This window comes from Magallana gigas, chromosome 6 (genome assembly GCF_963853765.1).
Source record: "Magallana gigas chromosome 6, xbMagGiga1.1, whole genome shotgun sequence".
Taxonomy (NCBI): domain Eukaryota; kingdom Metazoa; phylum Mollusca; class Bivalvia; order Ostreida; family Ostreidae; genus Magallana; species Magallana gigas.
Window position 1 is genome coordinate 49,247,372 of NC_088858.1, and position 23,194 is coordinate 49,270,565.

At 36.1% G+C, this 23,194-nt stretch overlaps 1 protein-coding gene across 1 annotated transcript; it reads left to right on the forward strand.

Annotated features, from left to right (window-relative positions):
* The first annotated feature begins 641 nt into the window (after positions 1-641).
* On the forward strand, positions 642-23,186 carry LOC105345167 (centromere protein F). Its single transcript, XM_011453229.4, has 18 exons — positions 642-706; positions 2,473-2,617; positions 3,234-3,446; positions 4,389-4,617; positions 4,901-5,010; positions 5,329-5,650; positions 5,938-6,083; positions 6,197-6,409; positions 6,862-7,013; positions 7,360-7,487; positions 8,574-16,936; positions 17,131-17,190; positions 17,434-17,568; positions 17,668-17,940; positions 18,295-18,408; positions 20,178-20,247; positions 20,440-21,087; positions 21,822-23,186. Exons 2-18 carry the CDS (start codon positions 2,480-2,482, stop codon positions 22,028-22,030), a joined length of 11,523 nt encoding a protein of 3,840 aa, XP_011451531.3. The 5' UTR covers positions 642-706; positions 2,473-2,479; the 3' UTR covers positions 22,031-23,186.
* Positions 23,187-23,194: the final 8 nt, after the last annotated feature.

Below are 23,194 nucleotides of genomic sequence, written 5' to 3' on the forward strand. Positions count from 1 at the left end.
ATATATATATATCTCTCTCTCTCTCTCTCTCTCTCAGAGGACACATTACATAATGATATTAACCTAGTGACACCATGCGTGGATCTACGGGGGTGGGGGGTGGGGGGTGGGGGTGGGCTGGAAAGCCTCCTCCCTCTCCCCCCCCCCCCCCCCCGAAAAACTCTGATAATTACTCGGATCCCTTACGGGCCAATTTATTTTTCTCCGCGCATACGTTTAATATCTAAAAAAAAAAAAATGCGCATTTTGCTGATTTTGTTATATGAATCAAGTACGTTATTTGTGCATTTGCTATTTGTCAGCGGATGTATGTACCGGGTTACGGGTATAAAACTTGTAATTTTGTAGGCCTAACGTGTTATCTCCAAAAAACCTAATTCATGTCAGATCGCATTCAAAGAATTTAAAAACTGAAGTAAATATGTTTTTAAAAATCGTCGAAAATGCATATGATCGATATCTCCTTTATTATAATTTCTCCTGCTTTAATTTTTGACTTAGTACTTAACTACTGAGGGTACTTGTAATAAAAATTAAGAGAGAGAGAGAGAGAGAGAGAGAGAGAGAGAGAGAGAGAGAGAGAGAGAGAGAGAGAGAGAGAGAGAGAGAAATACACAGATCAAACATTTAGGAGACTATGATTATTGCTTTTGAGCATGCGCGACGATATATTGTGGGATTTTCAAATGAAAGCGGAATAAGAAAGGTAAACAGAACAAGTATATGTATTATCAATCCTTTTAAACATGTTTGAATATAGGTTCAGTCAATGATATAATCATACACTGTTAAACTTACATTTTAATTGTTATTCTAATTAATTTGAAATCCAGCACTTCTTTCATTACACGTGAATGGTTCAGCCATGCACTGTATATTACGTTATATTATTCTCTGTTGAGAAGTGGATAGGCATAACCTACATCCACTATGCATAAAAGAATGTAAACAGGACTGTAAACTACATTTCTGCTAAATGCAGATCAGATTATGTGTAAATAAGATTATATTTATGGATGTTGTATTTTCATCATAATACCAGAGACATAAATAACTGTTATTTATGTCTCTGATAATACTCATCTGATGACCTAGTATTTTGAGTATATGACGGTGTATACAGAAGTAGTGTAGGCCTAGTAGTATACTGGTGTAGTGACTGCTGATAAATGACCCTAAGCCAGAGGAATTTGTTTTGAATGGCAGATCAAGGATTTTTTTCAAAGGAGGGGGGTGTTTCTTAAAGATGTTGTTTCATTGGCCAATGAGTATAGAAGAGGAGGAATGACGACAACTAGGCTCGAGGAGTCGAACTCGGGACCCTTCAGTTTCAAGAACCAATGCTCTACTGACTGAGCTAAAAAGGGTTAACCTACTAGCTACTAGCTAGTGCTAGTAGAAGCTTGGCAGTACTGAGTCTTTTATTTACCTGATAAACACTATTACACTCTTCCACCTTTTTTTTGAGATTTCTGTCACTTAGAAATCTCACACAAGACTCTCTAAACCACTTCATATGGGTTATTTTGTTGGGTGCCATTGTAATGGAAGAGCAGGAATGACCACATCTAGGCTTGAACTTGGGACCCTTCAGTTTAAAAACCTAATGCTCTACCGACTGAGCTAAAGGGTTAACTCTCTAGCTAGTGCTAGTAGAAGCTTGACAGTACTGAGCCTGTAAACGATTACAGTTGAATATTAACCTACTGCTGTGATTATTCAAAGCAATGCCAGAAAATGAATAAACCGTTAAATCATGTAAATGTCATGTTGTGTATGATGATAGTGTTACGGGATGGGAGAAATAATGACGGACCAGACCAGGGTTTGAACCCGGACCCCCTGAATTTCTAGTCAGGTGCTCTACCAACTGAGCTATCTGGCCGAGATATTCAAACGGGTCTGACCGTCACAATAGTATACATGTATCTCATTTAGTCTGAAATAAAACAATTATGGACATACCATGTGCTAGTAAAAATGATGTTTAATTTTTCCTCTAAGTAGCAATATTCATTATCACTGTCAGATTATTCAAGCTCAGTACAATATCTTGATTTAGCTATATATCTTGTAAAAGCTTAAATAGCTGAGGTCTCAGATTGGGCATTAGACAGACTTTAGGTCAATTACATTAAAATGGAATGCATCATATTACAATTACATTGGAATGCTTTCAATTACCATAATTACAATTACTAATACTTCCATTTACAAAAGTAATTAAATAAATTACAATTACTTTGCTAAAGTAATGAATTAAAATTTCGTGAAATTACATTACACGTACATTACAAAAAAAAATACATTGAATTAAGAATTCTTGTTAAAGATTAAATGAATGTTCGAAAGTTTGTGTAGTGTTGAAGTGTATTTTACAAATAAAAACTCTGAAAAGATATACAAATATTGTAACTGAAACACAAATCTGTGTAGTTCCACTGTTTGTTTATGTGTTTTGTGTTTTGGCAGCCACAGGATGAGCTGGCTGACAGACGAGTGGAAGGACGGGCTTCCATCACGGGCACTGCAAAAGATTTCACAGATCGAGGCCCAGCTAGAGAAACTCAAGAAAGAGAGGGAGCAGAAACAGTTCCAGTTTGAAAGCTTAGAACAGGTATGACTGTACCTGGCTGGGTCGTAATAGATACCTGCAAATGACAGTTTAAAAGAAGATCTGATGATATTTGCAGATCTATTATGTCACCTAACCTTAGATATGAAATTGAAAAATGTGTTGCTATCAGAAACTCTTCTTATGATAAACATAATGATAAATTGTTTAAATGGAAAAATCTTTTTCTTAATATATAACTTCAAGAGCTTTATTCATTTCAATTTATGCAAAATTGTGTCAACTTGAGAATAGTTTTCTAGATATATAAGATCATGACTTGTATGTATGTGTGTATGAATGTGTTATATGTATTATAAAATAAAAAATGTAAATAAAAAAAGAAGACCTGATGAGAAGATGAATTGTATTAAGATTTAAGTCTTCATTATGAATAGTTTTTATTTATAATACTGAAAATTTTGAAAGTTACTAACTTGTATCAAATAAATGGTCATACTCAGTTTATATACCATAAATAGCATGGTTGATGTCATACAACTAGATCTTGATAAATGAGAAACTGTTTGTTTATATATTTGGAATGCTGATCATTCTTTAACTCTCTTTTTAGGGTGGTGATGGTAGTAAATAAACAAATTGTTTTTTGAAACTTTAGGCATTAGCAGTACAAAAGAGAAAAGTAGAGGAAGAAAAGAACAACCAGTCATCATTAAAGAGAGAGAACCAGACCTTGTCAGAATCATGCCAGGACATCGAAAACAAGCGACAAAAACTGGCCCAGGAGCTACAGAGCAAAGAAAACCAGATATCATGTCTGGATGGAAAGCTGTCACACACTAAAGCCCAGCTTGACACAGAGACAGCTAAGGTAAGTTTTACCATTTTTGCATAACTTGTTCATTGGAACACACATGAATTGAGTGTAACACGAAAAATCTGTGGGTTCTAATGCAGTCTCTCACCTAAGGTCATGCTACACAAGCTTCACTTACACCCCTGTCAACACCCGATGCACAAGACTCTTGTACAAACTGAAACGATGGGCAAAGAGTAATTAAAATTGATGCACATGATGCAGTTATATTTATTTATCTATAAATATGATTATGAATTATGCAATTTTTAAAAATCCTTAGTATGTTTATACATTTTTATTATTAAAGTTACTGTGGGAACTATTTTGCAGAGTTAAAAAATCAAAATCCGATCGCATGACCCGGTTTGACAGATGTTTTAAAGTTAAAAAAAAAAAAGCAAAGTTTGTAAGCTCCCAATTTTATCATTGATTTTATACAAATCAGCAGCAATTTCATCTCCTTAGTCCTATGATCTCTTTAAACTTGCCCACAAAGTCTACACCCATTTAATATGTCCATTTATAATAAGCTGATTGTGCTGAAAATCAAATCAACAATTGCTCACAATGCTTGTTTTGATCATTTGACAAACTATTTTTCTGGGTTTGACAAAGGTGTAAGCAATGCTTGCAAAGCACAAACTTTGGTGAGAGAATGAGCTCCAACAATGGACAAGTTATATGATAGTTAGGAATTAAAACCAGCTTTTTTCAACCCTGAGCTCAAGAAAAATTGCAGTCTCTGGGAATTGTAAACCCAATTTTTTGTTTCTAATAGAAAGTAAATACATGTTAGTGCTTATTATAAGAACCATGCAGTTATATATTATGTATATTAACAACCAAAAAAAAAGTCAACAATGAATGTGTACATTCAAAATATTGAAATTCACTTTGTCATTAAAACAGAAATGTAATGGGAGACTATAATAATTGTTTCTGTTGATGATCTAGGTAAATCAGCTTCAGTCTGAGTTAGAGAGGTTACAGAGAGATAACGATGACCTGGTGAAGAAGATGGACAAGATGTCCGCTGACCATGGCAAGCTACAGGAGTACAGCAAGCAACAAAAGGTACAGCTGGATCAGCAGCAGGAGAAAGTCCGACTACTGGAGGTGGAGCTGAAGAGGCCCGGAGATAACCGCGAGAAAGCGTCCAACACAGGGTCCGCCGCATTGGCTGGTAGGTAGAAACATCCGAAACTTTAGTCAAGGGTGTGATTTTTCCATGGATTTGAAAGTCAAAATCATTTTTGAGATCAGTCCAGACCCCCAACTGATTTTATTTCAACCTTTTTCTACCTCTGCCAATTGGATCTCCATTTAGTAGGTTACCAATTATATGCAAGAGGCAAATCAACTAAAATTTCATTAAAGTTTACAAGTATTGCTATGTTGTTATTTTTCTCTCTAAAGATGTAATTATTTTACATGAACTTTTAATCTACGTGCATTGATTCATTTAGCCAGTGATAACTTGCTGCAATTAGAGATCAAGAAATGGAAAGATCTTCATGAACAAGACATTGTGAAGATTGAAAGCATGAAGCAGGAGTATGACTCTATGGCAAAACAGGTATTTGATGATTATTCAATAATTATTATTTATTGATATATAGTTTCAGACATTATGACATAGATATTATGAAAGGATTAAGTAAAACTTGAAAATGTCACTCAAAATGCGATTAAACTCTACATTTTATTTTTTGTGTATTTTTTAAAATAAGATTCACAGCCTGTATTACACGCAGTAACAGTCAATGTAAACCATGCTTACTCATGCATAGAAAACCTTTTTACACCATTAACACTCAGATGAGTACAGCATGAATATAAATCAAGATCCATGACTCTGATTAACACATGAATTGTTTAAACTTTATTGTTTTAGGCAGAAGCACAGATTGAGAAACTGAAGGAAGAATTAAAGAAAAGTGTATCCCAGAACTCTGAATCTCAGCTGAAATTAGACAACTTAAATTTACTTCAGCAGAAAAGTCAATCTGCCCCCTTGGGTGCCACTCAGCCCCAGAATATAGGAAATGCTGGTCTCTACCAGAACTCGCTTCCCCCACAGAATGGTCACCAAAGGGATAACAACATATTCGGAACTACTCAGAACCAAACCAGACTCAGGAATGACCACGACATTTTTGGGACTTCACAACCACCACAGAACGGGGGAAGGCAACATCAAGGGTCCTGTTTACCAGGTATCTTACATGTAATATACATGTACATATATCTCAGTTTATTTTAGATCTTTTTTCGGTTACAATGTATATACATGTATAATAAAATGGCTTGTCAAAGTGTCTTTTGTCTTTAAACACTTAAGCCAAAGGAAATTGAATCTAATGAAATATGTTTTTAAGATTAACTGGTACTAAAAGTTCATCTGAGAACATCAATTTAAAGCGTACTTTGTCAAATTTAGGTTCAAGTAGTACCATTTGTATAGTATATACTTTAATATATATTTTACACATGAACAATCAAGGTAATGTCCCAAGTCTTTCTGATGGTGAGTGGAAATTGAACCTCCCTTCCCAAGGGCAGAAATTTTTACAGCAACTTGAAGACCAGGTAGAAAAACTAAAGAAAGAGCGGGACCAAAAGCAATTTCAGATTGACAGTTTAGAGCAGGTACAAGTTTCTTACATTTGAACTGATCATCCAATTGTGTTTTTTTTAAAAATCATCAAAGTTTTTTAATGGTGGAAATATTGAGAAAAATTAATCATTGGGAAAATTTGTAGGCTCTTGAAATACAAAAGAGAAAAGTAGAAGAGGAAAAGAATTCAGCTTCTTCCTTGAAAAGAGAAATTCAGCAGCTCTCTGACTCATGTGAGGAGTTGGAAAGAACTCGACAAAAAATAGCCCAGGAAACCCAAACAAAGGACAACCGGATATCCTGTTTGGATGGTCAATTGGCACACACCAAGGCTCAGCTAGAAACTCAGACACAGAAAGTTTGTATATATATTTTTGATACTTTTTTTGGCTGACAGCCAGTGACAGGGTCAAATGTTTTGTAAATGATGGAAAATAATGTATGATCTTGCATAGTAGGGTAAGACTTCCACTGATCTTTGGTTTCTAATGATGCCGTGTTCAGACTAGGTTTGTTTTCTGCTAATACAACTGTTTGTTTATTAAGACGGTATTGGTGATTTTATTCATAGTTGTTTTATACTTATACTATCTTCATATGAAAATGTTAATATTCATAGGATATCATGTAAGAGCAATAATTATAAAAAACATAGAAAGGGGTAAGCTAATCTGATCTGAAATTAAAACTTGTTATTTTAATAGATGAGTGCTTTATTGCTACTGTACTTAATCTGTTGATAAATTTATTTCTTGATTCAACTTTCATTTTTTTAAACACTTGGTCTGATGTATCGATGATATGTTTTAGGCCTCTAAACTAGAACAGGAGCTGGAGAAAATAAAGAATAATGATCAGGATAATTCGCGTAAGGTGGACCAGCTGACAGCGGAGAAACAGAAGCTACAGCAGCAGGTGGACGCAGCCACGCAGGAAGTCCGACAGAACCAGGAGATCGTCAGGTACTGACGCTGGCTGACATTGTAACAATTATAATTTACTTGTCTGCAAATTATAACAGATTTATGCATCATGCATGTCAAATTATTGTCAGAAACCCATGGCAAGCCTCGCTTTCTAACTGTTGGTCCACTTCCTTAAATTTCTTCAATGCCATGAAAAAATTTGTGACTCCTTCACATTTTAATGTAAATGGACAACACAGAATTTGCCTCATTGTTGGCAAATTTAAACAAGTTTGATAGGCAAAATTATCATTAAGTGAAAATGACACCAAAATTGTGGTCTTACCAGTATTTTTTTCTGACAGATGAATAACCACTATTGTGAGTTTTATTTTTTTTTCAGTGCTCTGAAGAAGAAGGAAACAAATGACCTGAAGAAACTAGAGGAGAAAGAATCAGAATTGTACAACATAAAGTCTGAGTTGAAGAATACCAAAGACAATTTAGCAGAGAAAAATAAACAGATGACTGGTAAGTGTGATAATGATTATTCTGTTGATGAGCAACTTATAGAATAGTGCAAGGCTATCTACAGTATGTGTCCAACAAGATCCTCTTACAGTGTATCTACAGCACATGTCCAATCTGATATCTACAGTACATGTCCAATAAGATATCTACAGTACATGTCCAATAAGATATCTACAGTACATGTCCAATAAGTTATCGACAGTACATGTCCAATAAGATATTTACAGCTCATGTCCAATAAGATATCTACAGCACATGTCCAATAAGTTATCGACAGTACATGTCCAATAAGATATTTACAGCTCATGTCCAATAAGATATCTACAGCACATGTCCAATAAGATATCTACAGTACATGTCCAATAAGTTATCGACAGTATATGTCCAATAAGATATCTACAGCACATGTTCAATAAGATATCTACAGCACATGTCCAATAAGATATCTACAGCACATGTCCAATAAGATATCTACAGCTCATGTCCAATAAGATATATACAGCACATGTCCAATAAGTTCTTCTTTTCTACAGTAAATGTCCAATGGAATCCTTTTATCTACATGTACAATACATGTCCAATAGAATCCTCTTATCTTTAGTACATATCCAATAAGATCCTCTTATTTATGGTACATGTCCGATAGGATCCTTTAGAAGCATTGAAAAACCATAACAAAATAAATCATAACCTTGACATCTAATAGGAGTGTGTAGCCATAAGATTAGAATGCACAAAAAAAATCCTATGAATAAAACTGCCAACTCACTTCACCCTATCCATGATGTCTCCAGCTACCATGGATATGTTGAAGTGATTTGGTGGTCCTATACACTGTTTCTTTTTGTATTTAAACCTTTTATGCGGTATTTTAAATCCTTGAATATCTGAAATAATTATTTTATGGTTCAATTGTGTTATAACATGGTTTTACTTCTGCTTTCAATTTTCTAAAAAACAAAAATCAGCCATTTCTTAAAAAGAAAATCTTATAAACATTTAAAAACAGAACATTTCTATAGTATTTTTTTAAATACAACATAACAAGACAATAATAAAATATTGATGCTTCATTTTATTTAACAGAGGCCCAGAGAAGCTGGAGTATAACCGAGGAAAAACTTAGAACAACTCTGAATGAGAGGGAGAGTGAGTCGAAGAAATACAATGACAATCTGTCCAACAAAGAGAGAGACATCAGGGACCTACAGAACGAACTCAGAGGTGTGCAGAACCAGGTCTCTGACAACAAGGCGGCACTAGAGCGGAAGGAGAAGGAGATAAACCAGACGAACTTTGCGCGTGAACAGCAGCAGGGTCAGCTGGACGAGTTACAGTCCAAGCTGAGGAAGCAGCAGGAGGACTACCACTGCCTGCAGACCAAGCACGACCAGCTCCACTCCAGCCACCTGGCCACGCTCAACCAGCTACAGGACCTCAGGAAGCAGGCCGAGGCTCGCGACCAGAGTCTCGCCGAGCAGCAAGCGAGCTTTGACGCCCTACAGGCTCAGATGACCGAGAAAGAGACAGCCTTACTGGGTGAGATCACTGATTTACAGACACAGTTGGCTCAGGCTCACTTTGCGACAGAGTCCAAAAACAAAGACATTACCTCGCTGGAGATGCAGATATTGTCAGTTCAGATGCAGCTGGATTCTGTTGCTCAAGAATCTCAGAAGAAAGTGGATGAAGCAGAGAATAAAGTTAAAGAGTTAACAGACATTAAAGAAAAGCTGATGGACATAGAAAGTTCAAAGAATACAGAGCTGAAAAATTTACAACAGAAATTAGAAGAAGCAGAACAAAACTTGAAGAGACTAAGTTCTGAAATGGAATATTTGCAATCAGAAAAGAAGCAATTGGAGGAAGATTGCGGAGATGTAAAATCAAAACTACAACAAGCTAGTGATGCAATTCGTACTAAGGAAGAAGAATTAAGTGTGATTGCCAAAAGTTTATCTGAAATGCAAGATACTTTAGGTAGAGAAAATGCCAAGTTAACAACAGATTTTGAGAACTTAAAGATTCAGTGTAATAATTTAATAGAGGAAAACAACAAGTTAAAAGAAGCTTTAGATAAAAAAGGTGAAAGTAATACAGAGTTGGAGCACAAAGTAAAAGAAAAAGAGAGTGAAATAAAGACAATAGCTTTGAGATGTGAAGAATTAACAAAAGAAAATGATGAACTAAAAATGGAGAACTCCACTCTACAATGTCAGCTGAGTCAGGCAAGTGAAGCTCTGACCTGCAGAGTAGCTGAATTAGAGGAAAGTAGAACACAGCTTCAAACTGAAAATAGTAAACTATGCACTGATCTCACCAACAAACAAACACAGGTCTCTTACATGAATGAACAAATCAAGAAGATGAAGGAGGACAAAGAAAAGCACCTGCAAGCACTGCAAGTCAATTCTCAGGAAATCTCTGCTCTGAAGTGTGAAATTGAATCATTGAAGATTGAAAAAGAAAATATAGCAAAGATCTCTGAAGATTTGAGAGAAAATGAAAGGACAAAAAATGAAGAAATAGAGAATCGAATTGTCCAGATAGCACAGTTAGAATCAGTTGCAGAAAACAGAAAGAGTGAAATACAGTCTATGCAGACTCAGCTCTCTGCCATTCAAAATGAAATGTCTGTAGAGCTTACAAAACTCTCAGAAGAAAAAGAATCACTTTCCATAAAACAGGCAGCCATGGTGGAAAACCATGATAAATTAGAGCAAGTTCTTCAAGAAAAGAATATAGAATTAGAAACAGTAAGGAAAGAGGTAACTGATTTGAAGTCAGAACTCCATAGTCTTCAAAAGTCAAATGAGACTCTAAGTGAGAATCTTTCTCAAAGCGAAACTATGGCAGTAGACCTTCAGCATAAGCTTGAACAAAAAAGTTCTGTTGTAACCTTGAAATCAAAGGAGTTATCTTCAGCTTTAATGGAAGTGGAGCAGTTACAACAATCAGCTGATAAACGGGCACAGAAACTTGTAACTGAGATAGAAGACCTGGAGAAGACCAACAAAGACTTAGTAGAAGCCAGGGATTGTATGCAAGGTTCTTTGAGGGCTCTAGAAGAAGAAAAGGAAACTCTGCAAAGACATATTAATACCCTTCAGGTCGAACAGTCTTCAATATGCTCAAAATTAGAACAGAGCTCACTTGAAATGACAGATCAAGCTACAAAGTTGGGGGAATTGTCCATGAGTCTTCAACAGGCCAATGAGGCTGTGTCAATCAAGGATGAGGAGATAAAGAAACTGAGTGAAGAGTTGAAAACTCTGAATCAAACAACTTGCTTGGAAATGGAAACAAGAGCAGAGTCTTTATTACAGAAACAAAGTGAAATAGATTCTTTGAAAGAGCAGTGTGAAAACCTAAAGCAACTGTGTGAGGTTAAAAGTGAAAACATTTTGAAATTAGAAGCTAAGCTTAATGAGTATATCCAGACACAAAAAGCTCTGCATGCTGATTTAGAGAGACTAACTGAAAAGGCTGGTAACCAAGAAACTGAACTTGAAGATTTAAAGACAAAATGCAATCAGGCAGAGGAAGTAGTGAAAGAAAAGGAAAACATAATTTGTTCTCTGCAGAAAGAAGTCAAGGAAACTCAAAGTAAATTTGAATGCAATATGGAGAAAATTTCATCTGAAAATTCTGAATTGAAAGTTCAGTTAGATCAACTGTGTTCAGAAAAGCTAAAAGGAAATGAGTTGATTGAGAGTGCCATGTCTCAGAGAGAGGGTCTGTTGGGGGAACTCAAAGAAATGAAGGAGGCTTTGCAGAAGATGGAAGCCAAGCAAGAAATGCTGCAGATGGATATGGAGGATAAAGATGAATGTCTAGAAGCTTTGGAGCAAAAAGTCTCAATGATGGAAGAAGCAGCAGTAAGCACGAAAGCAGCTTCTGAAGATAAAGACAAAATGATATGTTCACTGAAGTCAGAGTTAGAACAAGCCAGTGGAAAATTGGATTTAGTTATGAGTGAAAAAGAGGCCTTGGAAACACAGCTAAAAGAAAGCAATCTTCATTGTGAGCAGCAATCGTCAGTCTTAGAGGCAGAGCGTGTTGCTTTGGAGAAGAAATCAGAAAATTTTGGGCAGCTACAGAGAGAATGTGAGGAACTGAAATTAAAACTGGATTCAGTATCAGACAGTGAGAAGGAAAAGTCCAGTAACCTTGAGAAACTTCAATCTCATATTGAGGATCTTGGAAAATCTGTAGGAAAGTATCAGCTGGAATTGCAGGAAGGTAAAGATAATATCAAGATATTGGAATCACAATGCAGCAATCTTCAAGATGAATGTACAAACAAAGGACAGATTTTAACAGAAAAGCAGGAAGAAATTGACAAACAAGTTGCTCATATTAATACATTGGAAGAGACCATAGCTCGGATACAAGAGAAACTCGAGAACATGAATGAATTAAACACAAGCAAGGATAATAGATGTGCACACCTAGCTGAAGAGTTAAGTGATCTTCAGCAAGAATATCAAGTGAAGAAGGAAGTACTAGAGCAGCAGAACATGTCCCTTGAGACTTACACTGAGAAAGTCAAACACATGACACAGGAATTGGAGGAACACGAGAGACAAAGGTGTAAAGAAAGTCGTGACCTCCAAATTAAGTTACAGTACAAACAAGATGTGCTTGACAGGAAGGTTTCCGAGCTCCAGAAGCTAAAGACTTCATTTGGTGACATGGAAAATGCTGTCAAAAACTCTCAGAGCAGATTAGAAGAGAAAAATGCTGAAAATCATTCCCTCCTTACAGAGATGGACAAACTACAGAGGGAGCTATATGAGGTCAAAGCTTCCATTGTAGAGAAAGAAAAGTTACTCCAATCTCAGAGAGATGCCAGTGAGATAATGGAGAGGAGACTGAATGAAACTCTTCAAGTAAAGAATCTTGCTGAGGAGACTCTAGATCAGGAATCTACAAAATTGAAATCTAGACTTGACAAGTTAGAATCTGAAAAAGAAGAATTAGAGTCCCACAACACATTGTTCAAAGAGCAAATTGAAAACCTTAAAACTCAGATGCATGAGATGAAGACCTGTCTTGACAAAAAGGAGCAAGAATTATCAAGCAATGTAAATGACTGTTTGACAATGGAGAGAAAGCTTGCAGAGATTTCTGAGGCCAAAAATGATCTACAACATCAGTGTGAACAGCTGCAAGGAGACATGGAGGCTAAACAGCTCCAGATTCAATCCATGCAAAACCAGCTTGAGGAAAAGGCAAATCATATTTCAGAATTGTCTGCAGTTATAGAGACAAAAGAGATGTCAGTTACTGAACTTCAGGAGCAAATTGTTGACCTCGAAGAAAGTAAATCATCCCAGAATAAAACTTTCATTGATGATATGTTTCAGAAGGACAAAACTATTGAGTCATTGGAAGCCACCATTCAAGATGTACAAGGTCGTCTTCAAGAAAAACAACAGCATCTGAAAACTGTAGAGTCAGATATGGAAACTCAATCAGCTGAATTCAATAAAAAGTTAGAACACTTCCAACAACAGCTTCAAAGTTCGCAAGATGAGATTTATCAACTTAAGGATCAGCTCAAAACAGCATCTACTAAAGAGTTTGAAATCACGCAAAAACATTCAGAGGCAGATGGACAGGTGTCTTTATTATCCTCCAAGATTGAAGAGCTTTCCACACAAAGTGAATGTCAAATCAAAAGACTTCAAGATAAAATCACCGTTCTGGAGAAAGACCTATCTGAGTTAACCACCAATAATGCTGGAATGAAAAACAAATTAGAAGAATTTGAATTCCAGAAAAGTAGAATGGAGGAGGAGTATAAAGAAACAATGAGGCAGAAGTCTGAACTGGAACTTGATGTCACTGACAAGGTGCAAAAGATTGAAAAGTTAGAAGACCAGATTCGAGAACTTGTGTTGCAGACACAAGCCCTTTCCTCAGAAAAAGAAAAGCTTCAGTATGAATTAGATGAGTCCTGTAAGGAAAAACAAGAACAAGTGAATTCATTATCGGAAAAACATGAGAAATTAGAGGAAGCTTTACGTGAGAAGGAATTAACTATCTTTGAATTGAATGATAAAATTGTAAAGTTAGAACAAGATTGCGATGAAGCAGAGAATGTCAGGAGTTTACTGAATGAGGAAAGGGAAGAATTACAACAAAAGTTACTTAGAGTGGAAGAACAACTCTCAGAAGTGGAAATGAATAGTGTCAAAAACATGGACAAGTTACAGAATCTTGTTTCTCAAGAGAGCAATAGTCAAGACCAGATAAATCAATTGGAGGAAGAATCTAGATCGCTCAGAGAAACAGTGGAAAGTCTAGAGATGCTGAAGATAGAACTGACAGAGAAACTCACAAATACAGAAAGCAAACTAAATCAGACAGAATCAGAAAATGCAGAATTAACAGATGCTCACCAAAGAGCCATCGGCCAGATTGAATCTTTGAATGATGAGATCCAAAGGCTAGTGGAAGCCAATGAGCAAAAAGCACTGAAAACTCAAGAGGCAGAGAACCTGATAAAGGCTAAAGAGTGTGAAGTTTCTGACAAGGATAATATTATTGCTGAGATGGAAAGTAGAATGGAAGATATGATGAGGGACAGAGATACCTGTGAATCACAGAGAGAGGATAGCATTGGTGAACTAAACACTGAGATAGAGTCTCTCCGAGAAAAGCTTGTCAGTGCTGAATCTAGCAAAGAACAGTTAGAAGCATCGATTAAGACAATTAATGATTCATTTGAAGAAGTATGTAAGAGGGAAGAAGACTTGAAATTTGAAGTCTCTCAGTTAAAACAGTTAGAAGAAGAATTAAAGAACAAGATTTCAGAGAGTTTAACGAATATATCAGCATTTGAAGATCAAATTCATAGTCTTAAGCAGACTATTGATGCCTTGTCAAGTGAGAAGGAAGTCTTACAATGCAAACTACAAGAAGCTGAATTAGTCATTGAATCGAACCAGTGTTCATCTCAGGATGTTCAACAACAATTGGATGAATTGAGAAGCCAAAAGGCAATGCTACAAGAATCTGTTACATCTCTGCAAAATCAAAACAGGGAACTTGAAGAAAAGCATTCTCAGTTGATCCTAGAAATTGAAACATTAAAAAAAGAAACAGAAGAGTTGCAAGTAAGACATATGGATGAAATTGAACAAAAACAAATCATAGTTTGTGATCTGGAGGACAAAATAGAGAAAATGCAGAAACAGCTACAAGATAAAGAAGTTTCTGAAAAAAGACAAGAAGAAAACTCTCAGAGTATTGCTAGAGAACTTCAAGAACTTAATGACAAACTTTACAATAAAGATCAAGATATAGAAGAATTAGAGGAAAAAAAGAATACAGAAATGGAGAAATGCAGAGAACTAGAATCAAAGGTGAGTGATCTGCAGTTACAACTCACAACTGCTGAAGATGAGAATGCCCAGCTTAACAGTGAACTACAGGCAGTAAGAGAGGAGTTTACTCAGCGTATTGAAAATGCTGAGGAAAAACTCCAAATGACAGAAGACAAACACAAAGATATTGCATCTTTGTATTCAAGCCATGAGGCCAATATGAGTGCTAAAACCAAAGAAAATGAAGAATTGTCATCTCAAATAGAAAGTCTTACCAAACAAGTAGCTGAAATGGAGGAGAAGATTTCAGAACAAAACAAGCAGAAAACTGATCTTGAGGATGAGCTGCAGAACTTGAGAAATTACATCAGTAATTTGGAAGAGGAGAGAAGTTCACTGGAGTCCCAGATCAGTGCATCTCAATCAGAGCTTCAGTGTACACAGACATTCTCCCAACAGTCTCAGCAGCAGGTTGAAGAAGCCAATGAAAAGTTCATGTCTCTACAGGAAACTGTCCAGGAATTAGAGGCAGAGAACCAAGAAAGTAAAAGCATTGTACAGCAGTTAAAGGTAGAGAACCAGAGACTGCTCATAGAGGCTGAAGAAAGGGAGACCAAGCTTAAAGGGGATCTGGATGAACTGCAAAATAGATATGATCAGCAACAGACTGAGCTGAACTTGTCTCAGAAGACACAAGAGGATATGATGAACCAGTGTAAAATGTCAGAAAACAGATTGGCTGAAATTGAAGAGGAGTTATCTCAAAGTAAACAGAATTTATCAAATTTGCAAGATAAATTAGACTTGAAGAGTCAAGAACTAGCGGACACTAAAGAAAGGCTCGTGGATAGCAATGAATTTCTAAAGCTTCAAAATGAAAATAAAGAACTAAAAGAAAAGATTGAGGCATCTGCAAAGGAGTTGGAACAAACTTATTCAGAGTTAGAACTGATGATCATAGAGAAAGGAGAAGCTCTGCAAGATTTGGATATGGTTAAACAAGAGAAAGAACAGCTGAATAGAGAAATAATGGAATTAAACAGGAAAATAAATATGTTACAGGCAGAAGTGGAAGAAAAGGAGGCTAGAGTTCAGGAGCAAAAGCAGAGGTTGGTGTCGGTGACCGAGGAGTGTGGAGGGGAGGTCATGGAGATTAAACAGGTGATCAGCTCCTCCCTGGAGCCAACCATTGTAGAGTATCAGGGCATTGTGAAGGAAAAGAAGAAACAAATCGTAGAGAAAGAAAACGAATTGCTGAAGCTCAGGGGAAAGCTGGCAGAAATAAGTGATAAACTGAGTGAAAAAGACTCTGAAATAGCCAGTTTGTCGGAAACATGTGAAAGATTAACCAAAGAGAAGCAAGAACTACAGTCCGATATGGGAACTTATCAAGATGCCATGGAAAGCTTGGAGAAAGAAAATGAAGCATATTTAGCAGGGAAGAATACATTAGAATCTGAATTGAAACAAATAACAACAGAGCGTGAGGAGGCTCAGCATATGATAGATGTACTTAAAAATTCTATGAAGGAACTGGAGACAACTCAACAGAAGAAACTGGAAGAAACAGAACAGTTGTGGGAAGAGGAGAAGGATAGCATGAGCAGTAAGATATTTTCCATGGATGCTGAGATTATGGAACTCACAGACAAACTCTACAGTCAGTCACAACAAGATTCGGTATCAAAGGAAGAAATGGATGCATTACAGAGTAAGATACGGGAATATGAGGAAGAACATTCAAATCATGAAAAGGAGATTCAGAAGCATTTGAACAAGGTTGAGGAACTGAGGATTGAGCTGGGTCAGAGTAAAGAACAGCTCGCTTCTTCAGAGATCCAAAACAGCAAGTACGAGGAGGAGGTGGGCAGTCTGCAGCAGCAAGTGAACGAAAGTAAAGAAAAGCTGGAGGATGTACAGACGTGTCTACAGGCCAAGGAATTGGAAGCTCAGGACCTGGAGCGTCTGATTGCTGATAAAGACAGGGAAATCTCAGACCTGAGGAAGCAGAATGACAACAAGGAGAAGGAGAAAGGGGAGCTTCTGTCAGAGTTCTTGATTCTAGAGGATCGCAAGGCAGAGCTGGAAAAGACGGTGGCTTCAATGGAGCTAGAGGTAACATACTCCTTCAAAAAATAAGCTAGTAGTGATAAACTCCTTTCGAGAATGTGTCAATTTTTGAACTAGGGGTAATATATATCTTATAAGAATTGGTCTATCTACTTGCAGTTAATATTTTCTTTCAAATCTATATTTTTTATGCTCTTTTCAATCCGTATTCACCTTTTTATATCACTGGTATTTTCTAGTTTGCTGATGCAAAGAAAGAGGAGAAAAACAGAGTTGAAGAACAAATTGAGAAAATGAAGGTATGCCTTGGTATCCACCAATTACTCATAAAATAATGTTTTCACAAACCAGGGAATTTTTTTTTTGTATAACATGAAATATTGGCCCACATGAAATAAAATTTCACTCTATTTTTAATGATATTTAAACATTACAGAATCAATATCATTGAGATATATATTTAGGAAAGTAAAGAAAACAATCATCATAAAACTTTGTCATGATTTTTTGATAATGATAAACGCTAAACATTTACATTTCAGATGGAGCACAATGAGGACATCCTGAAACTCAAAGACATGATACAAATAGAGTCAACCAAACAACTGGAAATGAAAGAAGAACATTCAAAGATTCTCTTAGAGTTGAAAGAGAACTATAGAAGTCAGATACAGGAGGTTGGTCTATCAAATATTGACAGATTTGATTATATTGTCCTGGTGATCATTCTGTAAATGTGCACCAACCTTTTACTCTAATGATAATTTCTTTAATAGCTGAAGGATAAACAAAGGGAAGAGATGGCCAAAGTACAGGAACAGTACGAGGCGGAAGTCAGTCTACTTAAGGACTCGCTGTCCCAGCATTCCACTGTAGAGGAAAAAGAAGACAGAATGAAAACCGAGATAGACAAGCTGAAGTCGTCCCTGGAGAAGTACAGACATCAGGAGCAGGCGGCGGAGAGGAAGGAGATTGAGCTGAGTGAGAGGATAGTGGCGCTGGAGTCCCAGATACAGAAATCCAAGGAGCAGAGCAACAAGTATAATGAGGTATGACAGTGAAACTGACAATACACTGACAGGAAGCAACAAGTAAAACAAGTTATGACAGTACTTATTGACAGGGCTTCATTGTATATCCCAACTCATCACCTGACAAGATCAATGGCAGGGGAAAACCTGACAGTTGAATTTACTTTGATGTCTAGTTTCTTAGTATATTACTCTCTACCAAGTAGTAGATTTTTTTAAGACATCTTAATGTCAATTATCCCAATTTCAATTTCATCACTATCATTTATGCTGTTTTTGAAATACTGCAAAATGTACACTCCTTGTCATACTTCAAGAGGAAAGAAAATGTGATCATCATAAACTGCACATATTTTTTGTTCTATTTTCCAGTATTTGTCCAAGTGGGAGAACAAGTGTACCCGCTTATCCACAGAACTGACAGCGGAAAAAAACAAGAATCGCAAACTAAAGGAGACAATGGACAGCAAGAAAGTGGAACAAGAGGTAAGGCCTTGTGCACGCAAGTTAAGCTACAGAAAGTAACTCCAGTCTTCATCTCTCACAGGGTCCTAACTGTATTGTTATCTTTACTGTCAGTTTCATCTGATACAGATCACTGAATGCATGATTGCGTTGGAGAATTCCTTAGTTTAAAAACATCAGTGTCTGTATTTGATAGCCACGCATTTGAATTTGAATATCAATGGAGGCATGATTAAATGAGAGAATTCCTTTGGTTTAAAAACATGAATGCAGTGTTTGAAAACTTATTTTTTCGAAGCATTTTGATCTTACGGTGGATTGTCCCTCAAATAAAAGAGATAACTTCTGTAGAAAATAATCTCACTTTGTTTCTGTTAACTTGCAATTATCAAGTCATGTAGCAACAAGAACGCTATACTGGACCCCAATATATGTTGGAAGGCAACATGTATTTGAATTCAAATATAGAAAAAGAAAATTTGAATGGAACAGACTGAACCCCAACTTTTAGCAGGGGTCGAAAAGTAACGATAACTTTTATGAGGCAATATCTACATGTATAAATTTTATGTATTAGTATAGTACACGAACAGTACATGTTTTATGTTTAAGGCCAGAGAATTTTTGGCAGGAAAACTCTTATTTCTCTTTTCATAGCTCGTTAACAGAGGTGAATGAATTTTAATTTGGAAAAATGTGCCCAATTGCAAATCTAGACTTAGTTACTAATATCATCAGTTAGTTACAACATTTCAAATGTTTAAAATTGAATAAGGTTTTCTGTTCTGAGAGAGCAGATATAGGGAAACAAAAATTAAAAAAAAACAATGTCACATTTTATTCAAGACAATATATCCCTATACATGAATTGAGATCATACCAATTACTGGAAGATCAGTCATTTGATCCCCTTGTTGTGTTATAACAAAGTGCTCTGGTTTAAATTTTTAGCATTTTTCAAACATATGGATCCATTTACTATTATCATATCCAAATTTAAAAACAAAAAACCTTTACTGAAAAATTAGACACTGTACATGTGACAATTTATGATGTACTGTATGTTAAACATGTACATGTAAAACCCTCCAATAGTCTATGGTAAAGAAAGACAACTCTTGCTGATTGAAGCAATTTTTGTGATACCTATACAACAAAGTGCTGTTCTGAACTTAAAGGCAGCGCTGCATCATATTTTAATATGAATTGACAATGTATATAACTATATTATTTTCAAATACATTTATTATTTTTAATTTTGTACTGTGATGGTAAAATTTGCTTTTTCTAATCACTATGTCTCGTTTTTTTTCATATCATGATTACTTATACAAATATTATCAATTTTTGAGAAATCTAGCAGCGCTTTATCTTTTTAATTGTATGTCATTTGAATCTATTTATATTGACTTTGATGAAAATCAATATAAATTTTTATTTTTGATATATGGTAAAATTAAAGGGACTTGGACACAATTTGAGATCAAAAATTTTATTTTTATTTTTTATGTATAAAATGGTTTACTTGTGCATTTTAAAAATATAAAGTAAAATTAATAGCAGAGGGATATTACACCTTAATATCCTTCCCGCAGAGTAACATGTACTTTTAGTTATTCTCTGTGTTAAACTAGATTATCATGTTATTAGTTTCAATGTCTATTAATCAAATGTGATTTATATGGGGGTATGTTATCATGAATCTACATTTTTTAAAAGAATTTCTTGGTACATGTACTTGTATGATGAATGTAATCCTGTTCAGTTTTTTGGTTGGGTTCTATTTTTAGGAAGAAGTGTCAAAACTCAAAGATGAACTCAAACAGTTGCACCACAGTGTGGAAAACCTCAAGAAATCAAGTATGTACAACAAATGTGTGTATGTACATTTATACAAAAAATATTCCTTGTACATGTATTTAAAAAAAAAAAAAGATATGTGAGTGTATTGTGTTTTTTTTTTAAATTTGGTTGACTTGTTAAATAAATGATCCATGATATTTCTGTGTGTATTTTTGCCTGTCTTTCTTAAAGTTTACTTAACATTTTCAGACACATTGAGCAAGTCCTCAGAGAAGAAAAGAGGGATATCCTTGTCCCGGTCCCCTAGGTCAGCTATCACCCCCACCGGTAAAGGGGAGTCCGTGGGAATGGGTGCCCATCACACTGTACCCACTACTGCGGGGCCTGGCATTGTTAAACCAGAACCCAGGGTGCCCCAGGTATCGGGGAGAGGCTCACAGACCAATAACAAGTCTCCCAGGGGGGGGTCACCCAATCACAGTTCACAGTCGTCCAAGTCGTTGTTCTCCAGGGATAAAATACAGCGGACCGGGGAGAAGAGTGCTTTTATAGGGAAAAGTCAATTTGAGCCTGTGATAAAACCAGTTGTGACGAGACCTAGTGTCATAGCCATAGGATCTGGTTCAAGTTCGTTTCAACCTGTGACTTCTAAATCATCGAGTAGTGCATTGTCTACAGGGAGTGTGAGTACAGTGACTTCCGTGGTCAGTGGCAGACCCGTGAACTCTACTAGTGCTGTGTCAGACCGGGTCAAAACCAAGGGACTGTGGAGTGTCAGCCCCACTCAGGAGACTGTTCCTGGGGGTCACTCGTCAGAGAGACCACGTGCTGGGGAGAAGAGACTCTCCTCCGAATCCCAGGATGAGCTTGCTCCAAAGAAAATGAAGAGTTTAAATGGTAAATACTGGGGGTTTTGTGGGTTTTTATTTTTCTACAAATTTTGAAAGTAAGAATTTCATGTTTCTTATAATCATTTGAAGCACCTGACATACATTTATATACTATATCCATGGGAACTAGGTCAGGATTTTTCCAATAAAATGATTTTAACTGATAGCTTTGGGCTTTTAATGGAAAATCAAAGTTATTTACTTTTTTATTGTGCTTACTTAGTTTTATAGCTTAGCAAGTGTTGTCAGAATCATTTAAGGGCAATATTTGATTTGTTAGACTTAAAGACAGTCTCAGATTTGTAGTCCAAGGTTGGAAGCAGGGGGCAAAATTCAGTCAAAGAGTACAACAAATCAGTTGTTGGTTGAATCCCAGTCAGCCAACTGGAGTGAGCTCATTTACATGTTATGACCCTGGCTTGTTTTGTTATAACTTTTACTTGAGATGTGTGTATTGTAGTATAATGAATGACAACTTGTGTCACACTACTATTTAACGATTCATGTTCGACCGAGATTAAATGAATATCAATCAATGGTGACATAGCAGTCCAATAGTTTTCATGTTGAACTGGCAGCTAAGTCAACATTAAAATTGCATGACCAGTCAAACAAATATTTATCATGTTTATTTAGTAAGACTTTTTGTTGAAATAAATATTTTGGAAAATTGGTATTTCAAAAACAAAACAAAATTTCTTGTTGAAAATAATGATGATGGCATATATTTTTAATGTTTAGGTGTAGACAGGGTGGAAAAACGACCTCTGCAGTCTATTACCAATAGTCCAGTGAAAAAGAGGCCTGAAGAATTGGAGGATACTAGTGTGGGGCCCGCTAAGAGGGCACTCAGTCTGAAAAAGTCTCCCGGTCGTCCGTCATTGAAATCTAACAGTGAGGCCGTGTCCACCGAGGAACCAAAAGAAGAAGAGGATTGTGTCATCCAGTAGACAGTTATCTTCTGACAGTAACACTGTCATTGTGTGGGCATGTACTGACAAAAACTGCTGTCAGTAGCAGGTGTTCACTGACAATAATATCTCTTTTGTCAGTCACGTGTCATGTACACATGTACATGTTCTAATGAATGCACTGACACTTACTCTGTGGGACCTAAGTGTGGGTGTTCTTATGAATTCAGCTACATGAATTTTTACAATACGTACCAAGTGAATGACATATGGTTGTTCTAACCGAATGTACTGACAGTGTCAGTGTATTCTTGCAACTATACTGACAATAGATGTAACAGGAAGTATGGATGTTCTAGTGAATGCTCTAACAGTCTATTTATTCTGATGACTATGCTGACAATGGGTGTAGCAGGAAGTATGGATATTGTGATCAATGCTCAGTTATTTATCCTGCCTGTTATAAGTTGCAGGAAAGTTTAGGTGTTCTATTGAGTTAGCTGTCAATGATGATGTCCCGGTTACCGGGAATGATACACCTGTTAGTGTGTGTGGAGGTACGAAAACGGTACTGAATGCCTGGTGTGGATGGAATCTTTAATTTAACTGCATGTTTAATTAGTTTCCAGGTTTTGTATATTATCATAGGAGTATTCCTGATCATGAAGAATTAATTAGTTACATGCTTTTTATCACGTAGACATTTTTCATTTTTTTTTCAACTTTCCCCTGTGCTTTTTTTATTGATGAATGTTTTATTTGTTTTGTAGGAGTTTTGTTTTAGTGTTACATGTACATTATTTGTATTCGTTTAAAACTGTTAGGCCGGCCATTTCATACAGATTGTTTAGTGGTGGAATTCTGTCTGGAGTGCCCAGACATAGAATGACATGGCTGAAGTGAGACAGCCAAAATATGTTTAGTGTCGATGGAAAGACAGATTTCACCCCGATTACATGCGTGTTTGTTGTTGATTGGTAAACCAGATGATCCAAATAAACAAATGGTCTGATTTCTGTTAAACAATTTCAATACGTTGAAAGGGAACAACAGTATAGTTTGTACATGAATTGTTCGTTATACTCCATCACCAGTACTTTAAAGTCTACCTGTGTATGTGCTATGCTCTTACTTTTTCCTTCTAACTTTATGTACTCAGTATGTGAACAAAAGAATACACGTTTAACATACCACATGTTGTCA

What these genes read in the sequence shown, in the direction of transcription:
- LOC105345167 (XM_011453229.4), top strand. Translation starts at nt 2,480, where the DNA reads ATGAGCTGGCTGACAGACGAGTGGAAGGACGGGCTTCCATCACGGGCA. An exon ending in AGATTGACAGTTTAGAGCAG is followed by an intron (nt 6,084 to 6,196) that starts GTACAAGTTTCT and finishes GAAAATTTGTAG; the next exon opens with GCTCTTGAAATACAAAAGAG. An exon ending in AGAGCAACAAGTATAATGAG is followed by an intron (nt 17,941 to 18,294) that starts GTATGACAGTGA and finishes TCTATTTTCCAG; the next exon opens with TATTTGTCCAAGTGGGAGAA.